The 20,727-nt window shown below is 49.4% G+C and overlaps 1 protein-coding gene across 2 annotated transcripts in view; it reads right to left on the bottom strand.

Moving 5' to 3' along the window:
• Window positions 1-20,727, bottom strand: part of LOC138472476 (neurotrypsin-like) — a 1,741,737-nt gene that overhangs the window by 714,493 nt on the left and 1,006,517 nt on the right. For both annotated transcript variants that reach the window (XM_069610681.1, XM_069610682.1), the window contains exon 8: window positions 18,371-18,512. In XM_069610681.1, the coding sequence (XP_069466782.1) occupies window positions 18,371-18,512 (142 nt within the window). The remainder of the gene's footprint in view (window positions 1-18,370; window positions 18,513-20,727) is intronic.

Below are 20,727 nucleotides of genomic sequence, written 5' to 3' on the forward strand. Positions count from 1 at the left end.
TAATCCTTTCAACGGAATAAAATGGGCCATCTTGGAAAATAAATCCACCACAACCAGAATAGTATTGTATCCATTACAAGGGGGCAGGTCCGTCATAAAATCTAGTGACAAGGTGTGCCAAGGTGCTGGTGGAATGTCTAAAGGCTGAACAAGACCGGCGGGTTTTGTCTTTTGGCCTTTGTTTTGGGCGCAAACTCCACAGGACATCAGGAAAGATTTAATATCCTTTCGCCAGGAAGGCCACCAGAATTGTCGTTTAATTTTTTCCTCAGATTTGGCAATGCCAGGATGTCCTTCCATCAGGGTATCATGATGACGGGAGATAACCAGTTCTTGCAATTCCTTTTCTGGCAGAAATAAGCATCCTTGGAAGTAAGGTAGGCCATCGTTGACCGAAAAGTAAGACCCCCTTTGGATCCAATCCTGCAAGGCTGTAGAGTCCAGGAGTTGTTTTACCCGTGCTTGAATGTCTTCAAGGGTTTGTAAAGAGGTTATCCCCAAAATTCCTTGTTCGGGAATTATCGGCACAGGTTCTGAGTTTGTGCCTATTTCTCCCATTCCTATTCGAGATAGCGCGTCCGCTTTGCCATTCTTACAGCCGGGGCGGTAAGTGATTACAAAATCGAACTCAGCAAAGAACAAAGCCCATCGGAGCTGACATGACGATTGAGCCTTGGCAGTTTTTAAATATTGTAAATTTCGGTGATCAGTGATCACGGTGATGGTATGCCTGGCGCCAAGAAGATAATGCCGCCAAGCCTTAAAGGCGGACTTAATGGCTAATAATTCCTTGTCGGTGATTGCATAATTTACCTCAGGCGGCGAGAACTTTCTGGACCAAAATGCTACGGGGTGCAGTTGGTTGGTTTCAGGGTCTCTCTGAGACAGGACAGCTCCCATGGCAAAGCTGGACGCTTCGGTTTCGACTATATATGGGAGATCGGGACGCGGGTGCTTCAAAATAGGTGCGGACGTGAATTTAGCTTTCAATTCCTGAAAGGCCTGTTCGGCTTCCTCGGTCCATTCGAAGCGTTTATTTTTCCGCAAGAGTGCAGTGATGGGTTGTACCACACGTGAAAATTCCGGGATAAATCTGAGATAAAAATTGCAAAACCAAGCATGCTTTGGACACCTTTCACCGAACTAGGTGATGGCCATTTGAGGATGGCATCCACTTTTCGTGAGTCCATTCGGACCCCTTTGAGTCTGGGGTTGGCCAGGGTCGTCAGAGGGAGGGTGGTGGGGAGACGGGCGATTGCGAAGTTCAGTGTAATAGGGTAGCCAGTGGTGGTCAGTGGGATACTGTGGAGGGTGTGTGGAGGGCTGTGGGTAGCTAGGGACTCGGAAGAGAGGTTGGGTGGTCCCAGGTCATCGACTCAGTAGTGACGTGGGATGGCCTGTTCAGGTAGTGGTGATAGGCTCGGAGGTTGGAGAGGTGGTGGTGAGTGGAGGTGGGTAGTGCAGAATTCTTTGGTTAGGTGTTGTTTTGGAAAGGTCTAAGGGGGCTGGGAAAGGGGTTCGAGGAGAGAGAAGGGGGGACACGGTTTCCAGGGAGGGGGGTGGGAAACACAGGTGGTAGCAGGGACGTGGTGGAGTCAGGAGAGGTGGATCGAGATGTTTAGGGCAGGAGAGGCATAGAGAGTTGAAGGCGAGGGTCATCGTCTACCTCTGAGTTTTGTGTGTTTGGTGGCTGAGGGGGTGTGCGAGAGGGTGAGATTGTCAGAGGGAAAGGGATAGAGGCGATTGTTCAGGTGAGGTCATGACGTGCCATGCTCAGCAAAGGCAAGGGGCTCACCGGGGTAGGCTATTTGGGGGGAGTCAGGGTGGTGGAGATGGTGGTAAGTAGGTGGGCAATGCTTGCTGAGGGAGGTGTGGTCGTGGCAGGGGAGGTGGAGGTAGCGCAGGACAGTGGAGAGCTTGGGGGTAAGCGGTCATAGCGCCTCTGGGATTATTCTGGGATGGATGGGGCGGGAGTGTGGGACAGGTTGAGATTGTGTGTGATGAAGGTTATCTGTTTGGAGGCTGATGGAGAACTGGAGGGGTGTTTAGGTTGAGGGCAGCCTCCTCTCGTGTGAGAGATGAACTGAGGCTGAAGTCTGGTGGTGTCTGGGTTTGTAGCTGGGGGGGCAGGGACAGTTGGACGGGGAGAGAGGTGCAGGGTGTGTTATTGAAGGAAGGTGCCAGGTTTGAGGTGGCAGGTGCACTGCATTGGCCTCTCACTTCATCTCTAAAACTCAGGACATCCTGTCCTCGCTCTCCTCCTTTCACCTCCCTCCCTCCCTTCCCGGCTCTTCCTCTGGCCCTTCTGCAGTCACCCCTCCTCCCTCTTTCTCTGCCTTTCCACTTTTCTCTGCTGACGAGGTTTCCAGACAAGTCCGATCTATGAAAGTCTCGTCTAAACAGGTTCACCCCTGTTCCTCCAAAACTATCAAGGACCACATCGACTCCCTGGCTCCTGCCCTGGCTGACTTTTGCAACCACTCCTTCGCCTCTGGAGTCTTCCCTTCCCCCCTCAAGCACTCCCTTGTGCACCCTCTTCTCAAGAAACCCTCTTCCGACCCCTCCTGCCCGGCTAACTATCGCCCTATCTCCATCACTCCCTTCCTGGGCAAGCTCCTGGAGAAACTGGCCATCTCCCAGCTTAACCTCCATGCTGAATCTGTTGGTAGTCTTCATGACCATCAATCTGGTTTCAGAGCTGCCAGAAGCACGGAAACTGCTCTCCTGAACATCCGTGAAGACCAGCTCTTGAACCTCGATTCCAACACTCCGTGTGTTCTCATTCGGCTCGATCTCTCCTCTGTCTTTGACACTGTCAACCATGCCATCCTGCTCAACCGTCTCCGTGAAAACCTGGGTATCACTGGTCAGGCTCTGGCGTGGCTGACCTCTTTCCTTTCAAATCGACCCTCCCAGGTCCAACTGGGGTCCTTCCTCTCCGACATCTTTTTCTCCACCTGCGGTGTCCCCCAGGGATCTAATCTCTCTCCCTGGCTGTTCAACCTGTATCTGGCACTCCTTGCCCACCGCATCGCCGCTCTCTGCCCTAATTTCCAGTGCTATGCGGACGATACCCAGCTCATTTTCAGGCTACTCTCAGCCTCCCCTTCTCCTTCCCTCATCCCTGACTGTCTGTCTGCTATCCAGGAATGGTGTGCCGCCAATGACCTCTGCCTTAATGCCAGTAAGACTGAGATTCTACTCATCGGTACACCCACTCCCTCCTTCCCTGCAGCTCTCTGGCCTGCCTCCCTTGGCCCCCTCCCTGCTCCTACCTGCAATGCAAAAAACCTTGGGGTCATCTTCGACTCCACACTCTCCTTCTCTCCTCATATTTCTGACGTCGCTATGAAGTCACACTACCAGCTGCACCTCCTCAGAGGTATTCTTCCCTTCCTCTCCTTCCCCCAGAAGCTCACTGTCTCCCGAGCCCTGGTTCTCTCAAAGCTGGATTACTGTAACAGCCTCTATTTTAATCTGCCTGCCTCCACTCTCCGCCCTCTGCAACTCATCCAGAACAGAACTGCGAGACTTGTCCTTGGCCTCAAGCCCAGGGACCGTATCTCTCAAGGACTGAAATCTCTACACTGGCTCCCAGTGGCTGCGAGGATAAAGTTCAAAACCCTCTGCATTGTCCACAAGGCCTTCTGGGGCCTTGGTCCTAAATACCTTCAACTCTCTCTTCCCAAATATCTTCCTTCCCTAGCCCTTCGCTCATCCGCCTCCAACTCCCTCAGGGTCAGCCGCTTCTCGAAGCAACAAGCTGGGGGTAGATCTCTCTCCACGGCAGGGGCCTCCCTCTGGAACAGCCTTCCTGCCTCCCTGAAACTTGAGGAGAACCATCTCCGGTTCCGGAAGCACCTCAAAACCTTCCTCTTTGCTTCTGCTTTCTCTCTCCCTCTCCCCTGCTGAACAGCTAATATTCTTCACTGAAACTGCACTGATTCTGCAACTGGACCATTCTTAACGGCCTCGGTCCTGGGCCCAGCCACTCTCCACTTGCACTAATGCCCCGGAATCCCCTCTGCACTGCGGGACTGTCTCTGTATCCCTACAGCCCCTTTCCAGCACTTGTTCTGCACTTACCTTGCACTTGCCACCAGCTGGCCCTATTTATGTATTACTTTACGCCACTTACCTTGTACTGAACTTCCCCCCCTCCCCTTCCCCTTGCACTTTTCCCCCTCCCCCACCCCTGCACTTGCGCGATCTGAATGACACCTGGCCTAGTAGGATCGTTGTCTGTCTCCCCTTATTCCTCCCCTCCCTGCCTCGTCGCGCCTTGAAACACCTGTGTATAGGCGCGTTATAAATGCCATATCATATCATATCATATCATAGAGGGGCCGTGATTTAGGGAGCGCCAGAGAGCTCCTCTGGTCTGAGAGTTGGCCGCTGGGCAGTGGTATGCTTTGGGGCACGAAATCCCAATTGCATGGGAAAGTGGATTTATGGAGCGCCAGAGAGCGCCTCTGGTCTGAGAGTCAGATGCTGGGCAGTGTGATGCTGGGTGGAGGGGTGGTGAGCCCTACTGCCTGCTGTAAGAAACCTAGGGGTGTTCTCCCATTTAAACCCGGAAAGTCCTCTATTCAGGTGGGCAGGGGAGGGTCATCGCTCTTGGATCCCAACCCTGGGGGTGGACGAGCGAGGGAGGATCACCTGGGTAAAGGAACCTGGGTTTGTCTGAAGGGGGATACCCTAGGTGGGACGCATTATCCTAATGGGGCAATAGGGGAGGAAAAGGAAATCCCGGATGCCTTCATGGGCTATATTGATTCCTACAACTTTTCAGGAGTCGTGGCCAGTGATTCCTATTCTGTCATTTGTGACCCAAAGGGGAGAACGAGGAGAGGCAGTTGCCCGAGAAAGGGGAGGAAGAAGACCCAAAGGGCAGAGGTCCTATATTGAGATCCCTCCATCCTCTACCTGTCCGAGTCATGAACCTCCTCAAGGCTCCTGTCCCTATAATCACTCCACAGACAAGATTAATAGATTGTCTTATGAACCAAGACCACTCCCTGGAGGGGTGGCAGGAATGCATTTTCTCCTACAGTCTCATTCTATCTTAAAACCCTTTCCCTCAGCTTTCAGGTGCATTTCCAAAACCATACCATCACCACCCTCCCCCCCATTTCCAATAAATACTGGGACGAGGAAGAGGCAATCAGGAGTAGTGATGATTTCCAGCAGGAATGACATGGGGAATGTAAGGGAAACCAGCTGCCGGCTGTAGAAAGAACGTAACTTGTCCCATTGATAGAGTGAGGAAGAGTCAGGCATTCCCTAATTATCACACACACCTGACTACACGACTGCTTTTCCAACTATAAAAGGTTTGGTTCTGCACATCTGAATGAGCAAGCTGGGGACGTAGTTTGGACCAGAGAAGCCACAGAGCAGAGAGCAGCAGGATTGACAGCTGAGAAGAGAATGGTGTGCCGAGACACTGGTCCGGTCTTTCTGAGGGTCTTCAGCGTGGCTAGGGAGCTGTGTCTCCAGAGAGCCAGAGCGATGCATCTTGCAGGCTGCTGTTGGCGGGTAAAACACTGCTTGCTCCCTTGGCACCTGTGCCTACCAGAAGAGTGCCTGAGGGGCAGGTGGTGAGACCCTAACCTCAGGCCCACAGAACCAGGAGGGACCACTGTGATGCTGGAAATGCATCAGAGGGACAGGGTCTCCGAATCCTTGTCCTTTATTGCCGTATCATGTAGTTTCTGTCTTGTTTTCCGCGCAGGAGTTCATGAGGGACTCCGGCGGTGCGGCTCTTTCTGTATTTGGTTTGGTGAACAGACCCTTGGGATACCCTTATGGCACCCATGGGTGGGAGTACAATCCTGTACTCCTAGTGTATGTTTTTGGGCACCTGTGTGTGGCCCGCAGAGCAGGGTACGGGCTGGTGGCAGCTCTGTGCTGAATTGACAGGTGCCCCGAGTGTCCTCCATTTTGGGAGGCCCAGGCCCTGTCATTGGAATCAGTGGATTCCTGATAGGAAACAAGATGGCCCCTGTGGTCTCTTGCTTTCTATCGCCTGTTACCTTACTTTTCCCAAAGTCCCGGGAAGCCATGACTCTGTCTCTTCCACCTGACTGGCTGTTGGGTGGAAGTTCCATATATGGTGTTGTGGGGAAGTCCAGGCCAGACTGGCTGGAGCCCTCCCAATGACTATATGTTGTGGGAATGCCCGTGGGGTGGGATCTGGGTGAATGGAGTGTGTGACGAATACGCATTCGGTGTTATGGGTGTCTAGTATCTGGTGTTTGACACAAGGACTGAGACAGCCCTGCCCGAAACTGGTATGAATGCAGTGTGTAGTGCTGAATGGCAGGGTGCTTGTCCGAATCCACATTCTGTGTTTTGAGTGTCTGGATGGAGAAGAATGGCCTGAATGCACTGTGCGCCTGATTGGCTGCCTGACTGCCTGAATGCCCTTCTGAGTGATTGGTTGCCTGAGTGTGACCCAGCAGAGTGAATGGGAGATCAACAGTATATCTAGGGGCCTCTCACTGCTAGAAATCGCCCAAAAGCTGAAGTTGATACTTGATGCTTACTCTCGAAGCCGAGCCGGAAGAAGAAGGTGAACCGCTGTTCCCTTCCTTGCAATCTGAAAGCTGCTGTGCCTTCAAGAACTGATCCAAGAGAGGACCTGGCTAGGAGACCTCTCCCCAAGCTATAAGGGACCATCGTGCACCAGCTGATCTTTGGCAAAGCTCCCTGGTAGACAGACCTACGAAAGGCTGCCGACCGGAGAAGGGGACCGCCGAGGAGAACTAAGAGAAGCACCGGACAGCCATCTACCGTCGACAACCGGAGCCGCAGTGCTCCTTTGCCTAAGAACATTTGATCCAAGGACTCCCTTGTTCATCCGCGTCGACCGCTTTCGTCCTGCCGGAGAAAGTCAAGGTCGTCGACGGCTGAGGAGAATCTGCCAGTAGGGTTCCCGCCACCCGAAGACCTCAGAGATGCTGACGAAGCTACTGAAGCCAGCTGTGGCCACGTCGCGTCCACCGACGGCAGACTCCGACGGCTCGACGTCCTTGCTGGGCCAAAGCTCTACATTAACTCTTTGCGACAACGAACACTTGTCGCCGCTGTGCACCACACGCCTCTTCTTCACAGGACGTTCACAAGCTGTCGTCAACGAGCACCACGAAGATCGAAGCTGCTCCCTCGATGACCACCGTCTCATCTCGGAAGTTCGACGACCCGTGGCTCCTACCTGAAAGGGAGCACACTCAAGAAGGGCCTGTCGATTCTCTGACGAAGAACTCTACAACACAAGGTACATTTGGGTTGCAGAACTATAGAAGAAGAGACTGGGCTTGTAGTGCATCTTCATTTACAGGTTGCCCAGGTGGGGGGATCCTCAAACAGAATTGTGCATAGTGGTAGGGGCTCAGTATTGTGCCAATTGTCTGACCAACTTCTCTTCCTCCTAAATCTATGGTTGATATTGTTTTGCTCTGTTGATTTGTATGCTATTTGAACTGATTACAGTTGATGCATTTTAATGGAATCAGAGTAATCGTGGTACCACCAAGAACTGTATATATTTACCATTTTAGAATTGTCGGAGCACAAAGTGTATTATCGTGATTGTGTATATAACATTGGAACTTATTTATATAAAGAATGTGTTTAAACTAATACATTGTGTGGACATTCCTTTGATGGTGCTTGGGGACTACACTGTACTTAAGAACCAGCCCGCATCACCTCCTGAGAAGCTAGGCCTTGATTGCCCGACCATAGCTACCCTATAGAGAATCTTGGCTGGGGTCTTCCGTGCCTCTCCTCGGCCATATAGAGAGCAGGAGTACAGACACCCCCTTCCGGTCTTTACAACCGCTTGTCACCGCACTGCTGCCTGGTTGAGTCTTGTGAAGAGAGAGAGAGCGAGCGAGAGAGAGAGACAGAGAGAATCAAGAGCATGCGACTGAATGGAGCAGAGCAGGCAGATGAAAGTGCATGAAGCGTCACGGAGCGGAAAAGAGGAAAGAAAAGGAAACTAGTAAGGAAAGCGGATTCAGAGAACAGTAACAAGATCGATAGAAAGTGAGAGAAAGTCAGAAAGCAGGGCGTGCAAGGGACGTATAGAAAAGGACTATATTAAAGAGGTTGTGAGCGACCCGAAAAGAGAGAGAAGGGTACAAACAACCTGGCAGAGTGGAAAAGGAGCCAGTGGGCACAGAAAGATCAAGAAAATGCATGGGTGCATGGGAAAGCAAGAAGGAAGTTGCCAGTGGGCACAAAGAGGTAGAGAAAGTGCAAGTGTGCACGGGAAATCAAGGAGGAAGATGCCAGTGAGCACGAAGAGGTAAAGGAAGCGCAAGTGTGCAAGATAAGGAAAGAAAGGGGCCAGTGGGCACTAAAAGGAGTGTGCAAGTGTGTAGGCGAAGGAAATAAAGGTGCCAGTGTCCACAAGAAGGAAAGTCAAGAAAACAGAGGGGAACAAGAAGGGGTGCAGAAAACCCCTGAAGGAAAAAGTCAAGAGCAGGATAAATCAGAGAGAGGGGTTAAGGCTCGGAGTGGTCGCACTCAGTAGGAGAAAATAACCTGCCGTTTTCAAAAGTCTCTGATGCTAACTCTTTTACAGGGCTATATATGAAAAACAAGGGGTGTCCAGACATTTGGTCGACCTAAAACTGGTCGAATGACATTTGGTCGATGCAATTTGGTCGAAAACCAAATGGTCGAATTTTTTTTTATAATTATATATTTATTTTTCGGGTTTTCGTTTTTTACAAAAATGGGTTTTTAGAAAAAAAAGGGAGTTTGGGGGGGACCCACCAAAAAAAAAAAAAAAAAGGTGAAAATAAAAAAAAAAAAAAAATTCGACCATTTGGTTTTCGACCAAATTGGTTCGACCATTTGTCTGGTCGACCAATTTTTTTCGACCAAATGTCTGGTAACCAAACAAGGTACATCCTGACAAACTGTGTTTTTCTTTTAAGCTCAACAGGGGCCTAAGCTTGGGGAAGGGAACCCTGAGAGGCCCAAGAAGTGTACTTGTGTTTGAACTTGAAAGAGGACTGGCCATGGGTAAGGGAACCCTGGGAGGCCCAAGAAGCGTATTTGTGTTTGAACTTGAAAGAGGCCTGAGCTTGGGGAGGCCTATCAAAGTGGAATATTGACTTTTTTGTTTTTCTGAATAAAACAAAGCTTGGGGAAGGGAGCCCTGAGAGGCCTATCAAAATGTAATCTTGATTTTTTTGTTTTTCTGAAGAAATGATTTTGTTGAAGGGAACCCCGAGACAGTAAATACATTGGCATTGTTTGGACTATGGAGAAGGTCCTATGAAAAGTCCCTTTTGATTGAACTCATCCTTATGAAGCTGTCCAACCTACCTCTGGTGAGAATAGCACCTGAAACCAATCCCGGTTTCCTATTTTTGTTGAATTTTTGTTGAACCACCACCTTTTGCTTTTGAAAGACTTCTTAACACATTTTTGTCAAAGAGTGAGGGCAAGCAAAGGTTTAGACACAGACAGACTTTCATTTTGGACATCTAGACTTGGACGGCCCTTAGAAACATCAGTTAAGGGAATCGTCCCTTTAATGTTAGGGCCAGTTAGACATTGCACCAGCCCAGGAACTTTAAGAAACAAAGGTTTTGAAAGATTATCTTTGAGTCTGTGTCTCTTTCTTGGGTGGATTGGCCCCTCGGCCAATCGGCCCGTGGCCGAACCAAATCATTTTTGTGTGGGCCAGTCCCTGCCTGGGAGTGTTTCTGCCCACACCTGGGCCGGTGAGGAAAAAAAAAGCAAAAAGCACCTGCAGCACCGCACCGCGCAACGGCATAATTAGTAACAATACAGTACACATGTGTGGGCACTGCAGCAGGATTCTGGAGGCTACCTGCAGGGCTGGGCTAGGCCTGGCTGGGACCAGGGCACAGTGGCGCCGGTGCACACATTAAGTTGCTTTCAACTTTGCAGGAATGCAACAAATGTGTTGCACTTTGCAAAGTTCAAAGCAACTTGTTGTTGTGCCTGGGGGCCGCCGGAGCCGGGCCAATAAAAATGCGGCTGCAGAGGTTGAAAGATCAATGAAGACGTGGAGAGAAAGTGACAGCAATGAGGGAGGCCGCAGGAGAGGCGGTGATTTATGTTCAGAGAGTTTCACTAAGGTAGGGGCAGATACCTCGCTCGAAAGGAAGAGGGCAGGCATTAGCAAGCTTTACATCAATAAGTTAAGATGACCGCAGAGGCTCCCAAGAGCTTCTGCCAGTTCTCTGGTCAATGGCACACACAGTAGGAGATGGAGAACTGCCGGCCTTTGTTGGGAATGGCAATGGTGATCTTTGTCGGAATGGACCAGGCACCCCAAGTTGGCATCAGGTTGGCATCAGGCCGCCGTCTGTGGCTGAAAGAAATCAGCTCGCCAGGGTGGTGACATTGGCAGCCTGGCGCTGATTTGTCTTCTGGAGCAGACACAGCTTTCACCTGAAGAACACTGCAGCAAGTGTAGCTTTAGGAGGGAATGGGCAGCCTGGCAGCGGAGACAGAGTGATTCTAGGAGCTTGGCCAAGGGCTGAGGTAAGCATTCATTTCGGACTATGTATTTTGCTTTTTGCAAGTTGCAGTTATAGCATGGTTCTTTTTCTACCGTTGTCTCTGTTACGATCATCACAAGACATTGCATCTCGGTGTCCTCAGACCTCACACGTGTACACAGTGAAGGACACCTTACACGTGGCCTCTGACATGTGCACAATGCAGAATACTTTAGTCACGGTGCCAACCTATGCACACTAACTTACAATTACTCCTCACATGCACACACCTCTGGATATTGCAGACATGGCCTCCTGCTTATAAACGCTGCAGTAACCACAGGTGCACATTGTCTGTGAGACGTCAGCCTGCCTTGCAGAGAAGCAATCAGGCAGTCACTGGTACACTGCCAGAACACACATGCATGGCCTCTGACACTTTCAAGATGAGGGCCTCTCAAGCAGTGCTCAAAAGCCGAACTGCCTGCTCGTACCTGATGCACACACTGGGAGCCATCTGCTCCCCTTTCGGAAAATGTAAAGATCAGAATGTGAAAAAGAAGTCCTCCATCTGCCACCGCAAGAGCAGGAGTCGCTCTGGCCAAATGCGGTAGTGCTGTCGCTGGCATGCTGGCAGGCTGCACCCCCGCGCACCGTGCACAGGCCAGCCTGTGAGCCTCCTAACACTGCCATTCCTTCACTCTAGGGCCAGGTACTTGGCAGTCAGTGCCACCACCCGGAGCCCTGCTGTCACGTCTCTGCAGCGGGTCAGAGCACGATAGAAGCCACATGTGAGAGTGCCAGCAGCCGGGGGATGGCCCTCAGTCACTTGACAAAATCCTTGTGGCTAAATGCACAAAAAGGCTTGTGCTCTTTATTTTCTCTGCTATGCCCAGAGCAGTTAATAATGGGTGTTTGAAGTATGTGTCTCTGTGTGTGTTTGCGTGCTCGGGGTTCTGAACTTTGTCATACAATCTGCAGGACAGTCGAATCCTTTGAGAGGGAAGTAGCTCAGTGGGTTAAGTGTCTGCTGCATGCATGTAGTTAGTAAATTGTAGGTTCAAATCTCAAATGTGATCACAATTGCGTAACCCCTAGCCCCAGGTCAATAACCCGAGTATCACGGAGCTAGATGCAGGAACGATATCTGAATGTAAAGTGCTTTGAAGCTGAAAGTAGCCTGTTTCTGAATATCACGGAGGCTCATGCCTGATATCCAACTAAATTAGTCTCATTCCTGTCTGCTTTTCGTAAGCAGCGGCCTGCAATCCACACCAGCGGCCTTTTGGAGGCATATGCCCACTTCCCAGAGAGGCCAGTGCTCAGCAGCTCTTGCAAGTTTGGCGTTGTGTTGTCACAGCACAGAGAGAGTTAACTTTTCCTCTCGGCAGACACAGATTGGACCAATTCAGACTATGTATTTTGCTTTTCGCAAGTTTCAGTTATCGCATGTTTTTTTTCTGCCGTTGTCTCTGTTACGATCATCACAAGACATTCCATCTCGGTGTCCTCGGTCACTTGACAAAATCTGTGTGCCTAAAAGCTTGTGTACAATGTAGAAATATTTGACCATAGCGCATCAAGTAGCCAGGCCACTTGGTGTGCTATGGTCAAACATTGACTTCATTGTCGCACAATGAATGCTTTGTTCTAATGTGTCTATCTTTCCCATCTCCCTGGAATGTTGTTGAGGATGTTTGTTTGCATGTATGAGGTAACAAGTGCTCATATTATGGGATGTCCTGTGAGTACGTTGCTTTCCCTATTTTGCCAACCTTTGACTCTGAAGCCTGAAAAGTAGATGCACACAGTCTTGACATGCAGCCACATTTGCACCAGACCTACAGATGTACTTAACTGGTCTGTTGTTAAATCTCAGTTACCAGATAATGGTATCCACTACAGAATTATTTGCTCATTTTACTTTAGCTGATATGATAGCTCAGTGGGTTGAGTGCTTAATGCTGCAATGTATGTGTGATCTGCAGGTTACAGGTTCGAATCCCAGCAAGGTCATTTCAGCCTTTCATCCTTCTGAGGTCGATAAATGAGTACCAACAAAGGCTGGGTGATATTGTATGCATATTTGTTCTATAAAATAGAGCTTAAGTGTGCTAGACAATAACGTAGCATTTGGTCTTGGACGTCTGCTTGCATTCACAGTAATTTGATAATATGGATCTATACACACAGATATTAATGATGCATATGGTGATCCATTCTTGTATGAAATGTATATCACATTAGTGAAATCATAACCATATTTTTCGTAGTGTACTTAGGAACAATGCAATAACCTCTCCCTAAACCTCATTCCGGTTTCCCTACTCCGCCCCCCTTCCTGTCCAACCATTGTCACCCTAACCCTCCTTCCCTGCTGGGTTTGGAGCCCTGTATAAGCATCGACTTGAAGCAGGTCCCAAAACACCAGTGGGGGTGGTGGGTTCATGCCACTCCTGCGCCTCAGAGCTGTGGACCCTATCACAGAACTTTATGCAAAGTTATGTTATTTTATGAGTTGTGTTGTAATGTAACAGACACATGAACCCTCCATAAGTAGCATTTTCTGTAAAGACGTGAATTGACGCGATTCAAGGATGATGGTTTGAGGGCCACTTTTTTTGAGCCGTGTAGTGGGCCACTTTTTTGAGGCGAGGGGTGGGCCACTTTCTTGAGGCGAGGGGTGGGCCACTCTTTTTTGGGTGTCCGGGCCTATTTCTTGTCCCAGTCCGACCCTGGTCTCTCTTAATACCATGCCTGTCTCACACTGGGGAAGTGGAGAGGGTTGGGGAGACATGCAGGGAATGGGCCAGGGATGAAGCAAAGGGTTCAAGGATCAGTTGTTTCTGGGTGCGCCAGAATGCCCCTCTGGTCTGAGAGTTGGAGGGTCTGCGCTGCAAGGATGTGCGAGGCTGTGGGTTCTCAGAGAGGGAGGGAAAGAGGAATTGGGGGGCTTGAGGGACAGTCAGCGCCAGTGGTTGGTAGAGGGCTGTGCAGTGGGTGATCCATGGTGGGCCATTGAGATACTCTGGTCTTTGAGTCAGAGGGTGTGCGGTGACTGGTAGTTGCGACAGGAGGATGGGTGTGTGACAGTTGAATGGGAGGTTTGCAGGTGGTGAGGTTTTGTGTGGGGTGAAGTGGCTTCAGGGCTGAGGGTGTGAGGGAGGAGGATGTGGGTCGGTGGGGTGTGGGTGTGAGTGTCTTAGTTCCATATGTGAGGGAGTGGGGTAGTGTGTGGTGAGAGGGGGTGCATATGTGATGGATTATGGGTATGTGCAGCACTGGGTTCCGGAAAGAGGGTGCATGGGTGAAGGATGAGACGTGTAAGGGGTGTGTTCTGAAGGTTCTGAGAGTGCATGTGTAAGTAAGTAGGCGGGTGTGTGCTGGGAGGCGGAGTGTGTGTGTGTATGGTTCCGGGTGAGTGCTGTAATGGGTTCAAGAAAGAGGGTGCGAGGGTGGGTGGTTAGCGGCTGGGAGATGTGGTCTTGGGTTAATGATTCTGGCAGAGTGTTGCAGTGGGTTTGAGAAAGAGGGTCTGAGGGTGGGAGGTGTAGGGCAGACGTGGCATATTCTGGAGTGTTAGAGAGCTGCTCTTGTATGTGGGAGTGGGGGTGTGTGCGTGAGTGAGTCTGGGTGAGTGCAGTGGTGATGTACGGGAAGGTGGGGGGATCTAGGTGGTGTGTGTGTCTGCTTGGGAGTGTGCGGATTGCCATAGTCTTGTAATGCTGTGGCTGGAGGTGGGTGGGTTGGAGGTGCTGGGGTGTCTGCGATTGGGATACTACTGTAGAAGGGAGGGCTAGATTTGAGAGGGTCTGATCAGCAAAGACTCCCAAAAGTTGAGGTAACAGTGGCTAATTTATCTTTATTGGGGAGAAGGGCTTTAAAATGATGGTACAGTAGCAGATACAGCAACAGCTAGGTAGAGGGAGAGGGATCTAAATGGGTATACAGCAATTAAAGCAGTAAAAAGCTCACATTTTGGACATGTGCATAGTGACCCAAGGTGGGTGCACAACAGCAAAACCACCAACCCCTTTGAAGTGGGATATCTGGACCTAGAAAGCGGTCACATCAGTAAACTGTAGTAGACCCTGAATTGGGGTACGTGGACCTACAAACGGGGACACAACAGTAAATGCAGTAGTGCTCAGATTTGGGACACCTGGATAAAAGGGAGAAGGCCTAAGATGGGCGCACAACAGTAAATTCAGTTACGCTCAGATTTGGGATACCTGGATAAAAGGGAAAAGGCCTAAGATGGGTGCACAACAGTTAATGCAGTAACGCTGAGATATGGGACACCTGGATAAAAGGGAGAAGCCTAAAATGGGTGCCCAACAGTAAATGTAGTAACGCTCAGATTTGGGACACCTGCATAATAGAGATAAAGGCCTGAGATGGCTGCACAACAGTAAATGCAGCAGCACTCAGAATTTTGGACACCTGGATAAAGGGAAAAAGACCTAAAATGGGTGCACAACAGAGAAACCAGTAACCCCTGGATTTGCGATGCCTGGACCTAGAGGGGGGGTACAACAGTAAATCCAGTAACAGCTAGAAATTATGGTTTATCAAATCAATCTACCCAAATGCGAGATATTGCAGATTAACACAATATTGCAAGATGCAAGATATGGCTGTCTAACACAAACTACCTAGATGTGAGATATGACTGAGTAACACAAACTATCTAGATGCAAGATATGCCTGAACTAACACAATCTGCCTAGGTGCGGGATATGGCTGATTAACACAGTGTGTCAAGATGCTAGATATGGCTAACTAACACAATTTGGCAAGTTGCGAGATATGACTGACTAACACAATATGGCAAGATGCAAGATACAGCTGACTGACACAATCTATCTAGATGGGAGATAAGGCTAACTAACACAATATGGCAAGATGGGAGCTATGGCTGACTAACACAATCTACCTAGATGCGAGATAAGGCTGACTAACACAATATGGCAAGATGCGAGATATGGCTGACTAACACAATATATCTAGACGCAAGATATGGCTAAGTGATACAGTTGGCCTAGGACCTAGAAATGGTTAACATGCAAACGTGTGGCCGACTGCAATCTGGTCAGTAGTAAGATTGGTTGGACAGTTTTAATGGGGAGCAATAATGGCTGGTCCCCCTGTCATTGCTTACAGATGCTGCCGGTTGACGGATGTGCTGCAGGTTCCACTGGTGAACTCTGGCAAGCACAGTCTGCAGCTGCTACTGTAGGAGCTGCCCTTTGCCTCAGGCCCTTAGCCGGGGGCTGAACAGGCAGGGGGCTGCACTGAGAGAGACTACTAAATGAGGCCAAGAGCCCAATCAGGAGATGGGGTGGGTTGGGAGGCGGGCGTGGGGAGTGGGTAAACAAGGAAGTGGTCTCGGGAGGAAGGTGGAACAGTGAGCGGGTCTCGATGTGGTACAAAAGTCTGGATTAGCCCGCAAAATTAACTTTTACTAAACACATGAGCACAGAGCTTCAAAGTTAAATGCAGTAAAATTATACACCTTACCACGAGCAGAACATTGTAAAAGTGTTCTACTGTGCGCAAAGAGGTCGGATTGCATCCAGAGAAAGCATGATAGGGCCAGGACCCCAATCAGGACAAGGGAGGGAAGACAGAGGGAAGACAAGACAAACGATCGTACTAGACCTTGTTTCATTCAGATCGTACAAGTGCGACAACGCAGAGTGCAGGGTAAAGGGAGAGTGGGAAGTGCCACGGAGAGGGAAGGGGTAAGTGCAATCAGGGTACCAATGCTCTGAGTAAGTGCAGACAGGGCAGCGTGGCTGTGGGAAGTGCAAGGAGGCAGGAGGCTGTAGCGTTTACAGTTACAGTCTGTAAGTGCGCAGTAGGGCCGGAGGCAGTGTAGGGGAGACAGCTCATGGAGGAGCCTGGTACCCAGTGAGATTCAGAAGGCAGCCAAGGAAACTGTTGGCAGTGCAGAAGGTTAGGTCAGCAGGGGAGGGAGAGAAAGCAGAGTAGAAAAGGAATGTCTTGAGCTGCTTTTGGAACTTCAGGTGGTCCGGCTCAAGTTTCAGAGGGGCAGTGAGGCCATTCCAGAGGGAGGCACCTGCAGAGGAGAGAGATCTATCCCCCACTCTCTGCCTGCAGAAGCATCTGACCATTAGAGAGTTGGAGGTAGCAGAGCGAAGGGCTTAAGAAGGAAGATGTTTAGGAAGAGAGAGTCGGATGCAGTGTCAGCCCTGGCTCCAAAAAGCCCTGTGGCCAATGCATTGGGTCTTGAACTTTATCCTTGCAGCCACCGGGAGCCAGTGGAGAGATTTCAGGGCTGGAGAGATACGATCCCTGGGCTTGAGGCCAAGAACAAGTCTTGCAGTACTGTTCTGGATTAGTTGCAGTGCAGAGGGCGTAGAATAGAGGAAGGCAGGTTGAGAAAGAGACTGTTGCAGTAGTCCAGCTTAGACAGAACCAGGGCTCTGGGGAAGGTGAGCTTCTGAGGGAAAGTGAAAAAAGGAAAAATACCTCTGAGGAGGTGCAGCTGGAAGAGTGACTTCTTAGATAGGTCTGTGATGTGAAGAGAAAGATGACCCCAAGGTTTTTTGCCTCACAGGAATGCGAAGGGAGTGGACCCAAGGGGGGCAGCCAGAGTGAAAGAGGGAAAGCGGGAGCAGGGTTCTAATGAGGAGGTTCTCGGTCTTGCTGGCATTGAGGCAGAGATTGTTCAAGGCACACCATTCCTGAATCGCGGATAGACAGCGGGAATGACTTTCCCATGCACTTGCGCATTCTCAATGTCACTGGGCCTAGTAAGATCGTTGTTTTGTTCTTCCCTGGTCCCCTCCCTTGCCTTGTCGTGCTCTGAAACACTTGTGTATGAGCGCAATAGAAATAAAATATCAATATCAATGAGCAAGATAGGGGAGGAGGCAGAGGGGAGCCTGAAGGAGAGCTGAGTGCTATCCGCATAACATTGAAAGTTAGAGGAAAAAGTAGAGATGAGGATGGGCCAAAGGGGCCACTTAGACATTGAAAAGGCAGGTTGAGAGGTTGGAGCCCATATGTGGAGAGAGAGGTGGTGGAGAGAAAGGACCCCAGTTGCACATGAGAGGGACATTCCAGGAGGAAGGAGGTCAACCATGCGAGGGCCTGATCCGTGATACCCAGGTTCTCACAGAGACGATTGATCAGGATGGCATGATTGATCGTGTCGAAAGCAGAGGAAAGATCAAGGAGTATGAGGACAGGAGGAAGTCTAGAGTCGAGATTAGTGAGCAGATCTTCACAGGTGTTCAGGAGAGCAGTTTTTGTGCCTCTAGCAGCTCTGAAGCCAGACTAATGGTCATGGAGACAACCAACAGATTCAGTGGGGAGAGTAAGCTGAGAGATGGCCAGCTTTTCCAAGAGTTTGCCCAGAAAAGGAGCGATAGAGATCGGCGGAAGGTTTCTTCAGGAGGGGGTGCACAGGGGAGTGCTTAAGAGGAGAGGGGAAAGTTCCAGTGGCAAAAGAGTGATTGCAGAAATCGGGCAAGGCTGGAGCGAGGGTTTCGATGTGGTCCTTGATGGTTGTGGAGGAGCACAGGAGCACCTTCTTGGATGACACATACATAGATCAGACTGGTCTTGAAGCGTCATCAGGAGTGATCACAGAAAAAGAGGAGAAAGGAGAAGGAGGAGGAGAGCTGAGGATATATGTACTTCCTTACATGATCACTACATTACAATATGTGAAAGGCTGGGTTCTGTAATGAGAAACACACGTGGCAATGCAGAATTATTCATGCGCCTAATGCCCATCATCACAGGAACAGTATTTGACTATTTGGCATAGCGTGTCTGGCTTGTTTTGAAGGGAACAATGCTGCTTATGTCACAAAATTAACTTCTGGGAAAGTTTGTTCACATACCTGAATCCTAGCTGTCTGCAGACCACCTGAGCACTGAATTCCGTCCAGCTGTCATCACATACTGTTCCCCAGTCCATGTTGTAGTACACTTCTACCCTTCCTTCGCCGAGGTGGCTCCCTCCAGACAGCCTAACTGCACCCTCTGGATGTAAAAGAGAAATAGATAAGGAAAAGAGGCATTATTATTATTATTATTATTATTATTATTTTTTAATAATGTGTCAATAGTTCCCAAAATAACTTTTCACATACATTAAACAGAAGAAACAGAACAATATTAAAAGAACATAAAAACAAGGAAATTACAAGCAAATTGATTCAAATATAATCAAATTACATCTGCAAATACTGTCTAAAATCCATTTACAGTTAAAAATTCATCATAATACGTTGCGTCAGTCATCATGTCTGGGACTCTGGCTTCAATAGCCATCCATATACCATACAAGACAAGTACCAAACAAATGATCCCTGCATTGAGACAATATGTCCAAAAAGCGTCCTCTTATATGGCAACTTCATTATTTACAAATCCCCTTAGCTCTTTCCTATACAGGTCTAGCAGAGATTTACATCCTGTCAGTACGTGATGAGCTGTTTCTAAGATGTTACTGTCACCACACAAACAGCATATATGGTCCTCCCGGCACATCCCCAGGTGCGACTGAAGGGTGGTCATTGTCAGGAGATGGTAAATTCTCATAAGTAAATAGAAACTTCTCACATTATTATAAAACACTTGCTTTGGATAGGGCTTGCCTACAAATACATGTTTTGTTTTAAAAGAGTTGCTTATTTTGAAGATGAGCTACATGCATAAAATAAGACCATTGAAGATGTATCTTCAATCATGTTACTTGTTGACACCCTACAAGTTTCAATATAAAAGTGTGGAAGAAGAGCTTTTAGGGCTGGCTTTAACACCTGGAGTCCTCCCAAGCTCACAGCATCAGGTGTTCCCCTAACCTCTGGGCAGGGGCGGACTGGGGCATAAAGTCCATCCAGCCACCAATGAAAAGGTGGCCCACAATCACAAAATACAATTCATTGCTATCCAAAACAGGCTGACTGAGGACTATCCTAGCAGGTGTTTTTGGTAAAATATGTTACAAATAATGCATTTGAATACATATTTGCTCAGTAACACCGTTATTTTTTAAACAACTTTATTTATTTTGGTGGCCGCATATATAAACAGTTAGGCATATGAGACATACCTGCCTCTTACATAACATTGAGTAGATAAACTTAACTATTCCCCCTCCCATATCTCCTTTCTGATCGCCCCATGAAATTTCAAGTTTGTGGATTGTCACCGCCAGAGGGCGTGGCGAGGGCCTCTAAGATCTCAAGAATTTTGTCACCAACCGTGCCTGAAAGGTTAGTGTGGAAAACCGGCTATGGTATTCCAGTACCGGGGACCAGCAGTCAGTGAAGCTGTGTAAAGCTCCTTCCTTTGCCGCTGTGACTTTCTCCGCCGCCAGGATCTCCCAAACATTTATCCACCATAGGGGTATCAAGGGGCCTTCCTGTGTTTTCCATTTGCGGGACACAGTTATTTTGGCACCCAATAGCAGTTGCGTGGGCAGTTTGGTGGAGCACACTGTTTTGGGGTAGCATTCCAGACTTGCCACTCCCAGTAGGATCACCTCTGGGTCCATGGGCATCTAGCGTTGGGTTATGTGCTCAATAACGTGTATTATCTCTTCCCAAAAAACCTGTCCTGTCTGGCATTCCCACCACATATGGAAGAAAGTCCCACGTGCGCCACATCGCCTCCAGCAGCTTGGGTCTATAGACGTTTGGCAATGGTGCAAGCATTCCAGGGAGTAATACCAGTGGTGGAGGAGCTTCAATGCGCATTCTTTGTTAGTGATGCAGCTGGAGGCTGAGTTGATCCATGTCCAAATATCCACCCATGTTTGGTCCTCGATGGAGTGCACTAGGTCTGCCTCCCACCTGGCCATATACAGTGGTCTGGTCGTCAGCATGTCCTCCTGTAGGAGTTTATACAGCCTAGTGATCTGCCCCACTGGCGTGGGCCCTCCTGTAGTGCGTGCTCAAGAGGATGAAAGTCCCTCGTGGCCCCCTGTTGGACCGTTGGTTGCGAGATCCAGGGCCTTATCTGGGTATAGGTAAATCTCTCTGTTTCTGTCAGATGGAAGCGGCTCTTACATTCTTCGAAGCCGAGTGGGGTGCTATTGTCATAGAGCTGTGAGAGGGTCCTAAGGCCTCCCTTGGACCATCTGCTAAAATTTGCTGTGTCCATTCTAGGGGAGAAATCTGGGTTCCGGAGGATCGGGGAGAGTGGGCTTGGGCCCTTGGGTAGCTTCTTCCGGCGCCTAAAGTGGCTTTGG

This window comes from Ambystoma mexicanum, chromosome 8 (assembly GCF_040938575.1).
Source record: "Ambystoma mexicanum isolate Mex_15411 chromosome 8, UKY_AmexF1_1, whole genome shotgun sequence".
In the NCBI taxonomy this organism is placed as follows: Eukaryota; Metazoa; Chordata; class Amphibia; order Caudata; family Ambystomatidae; genus Ambystoma; species Ambystoma mexicanum.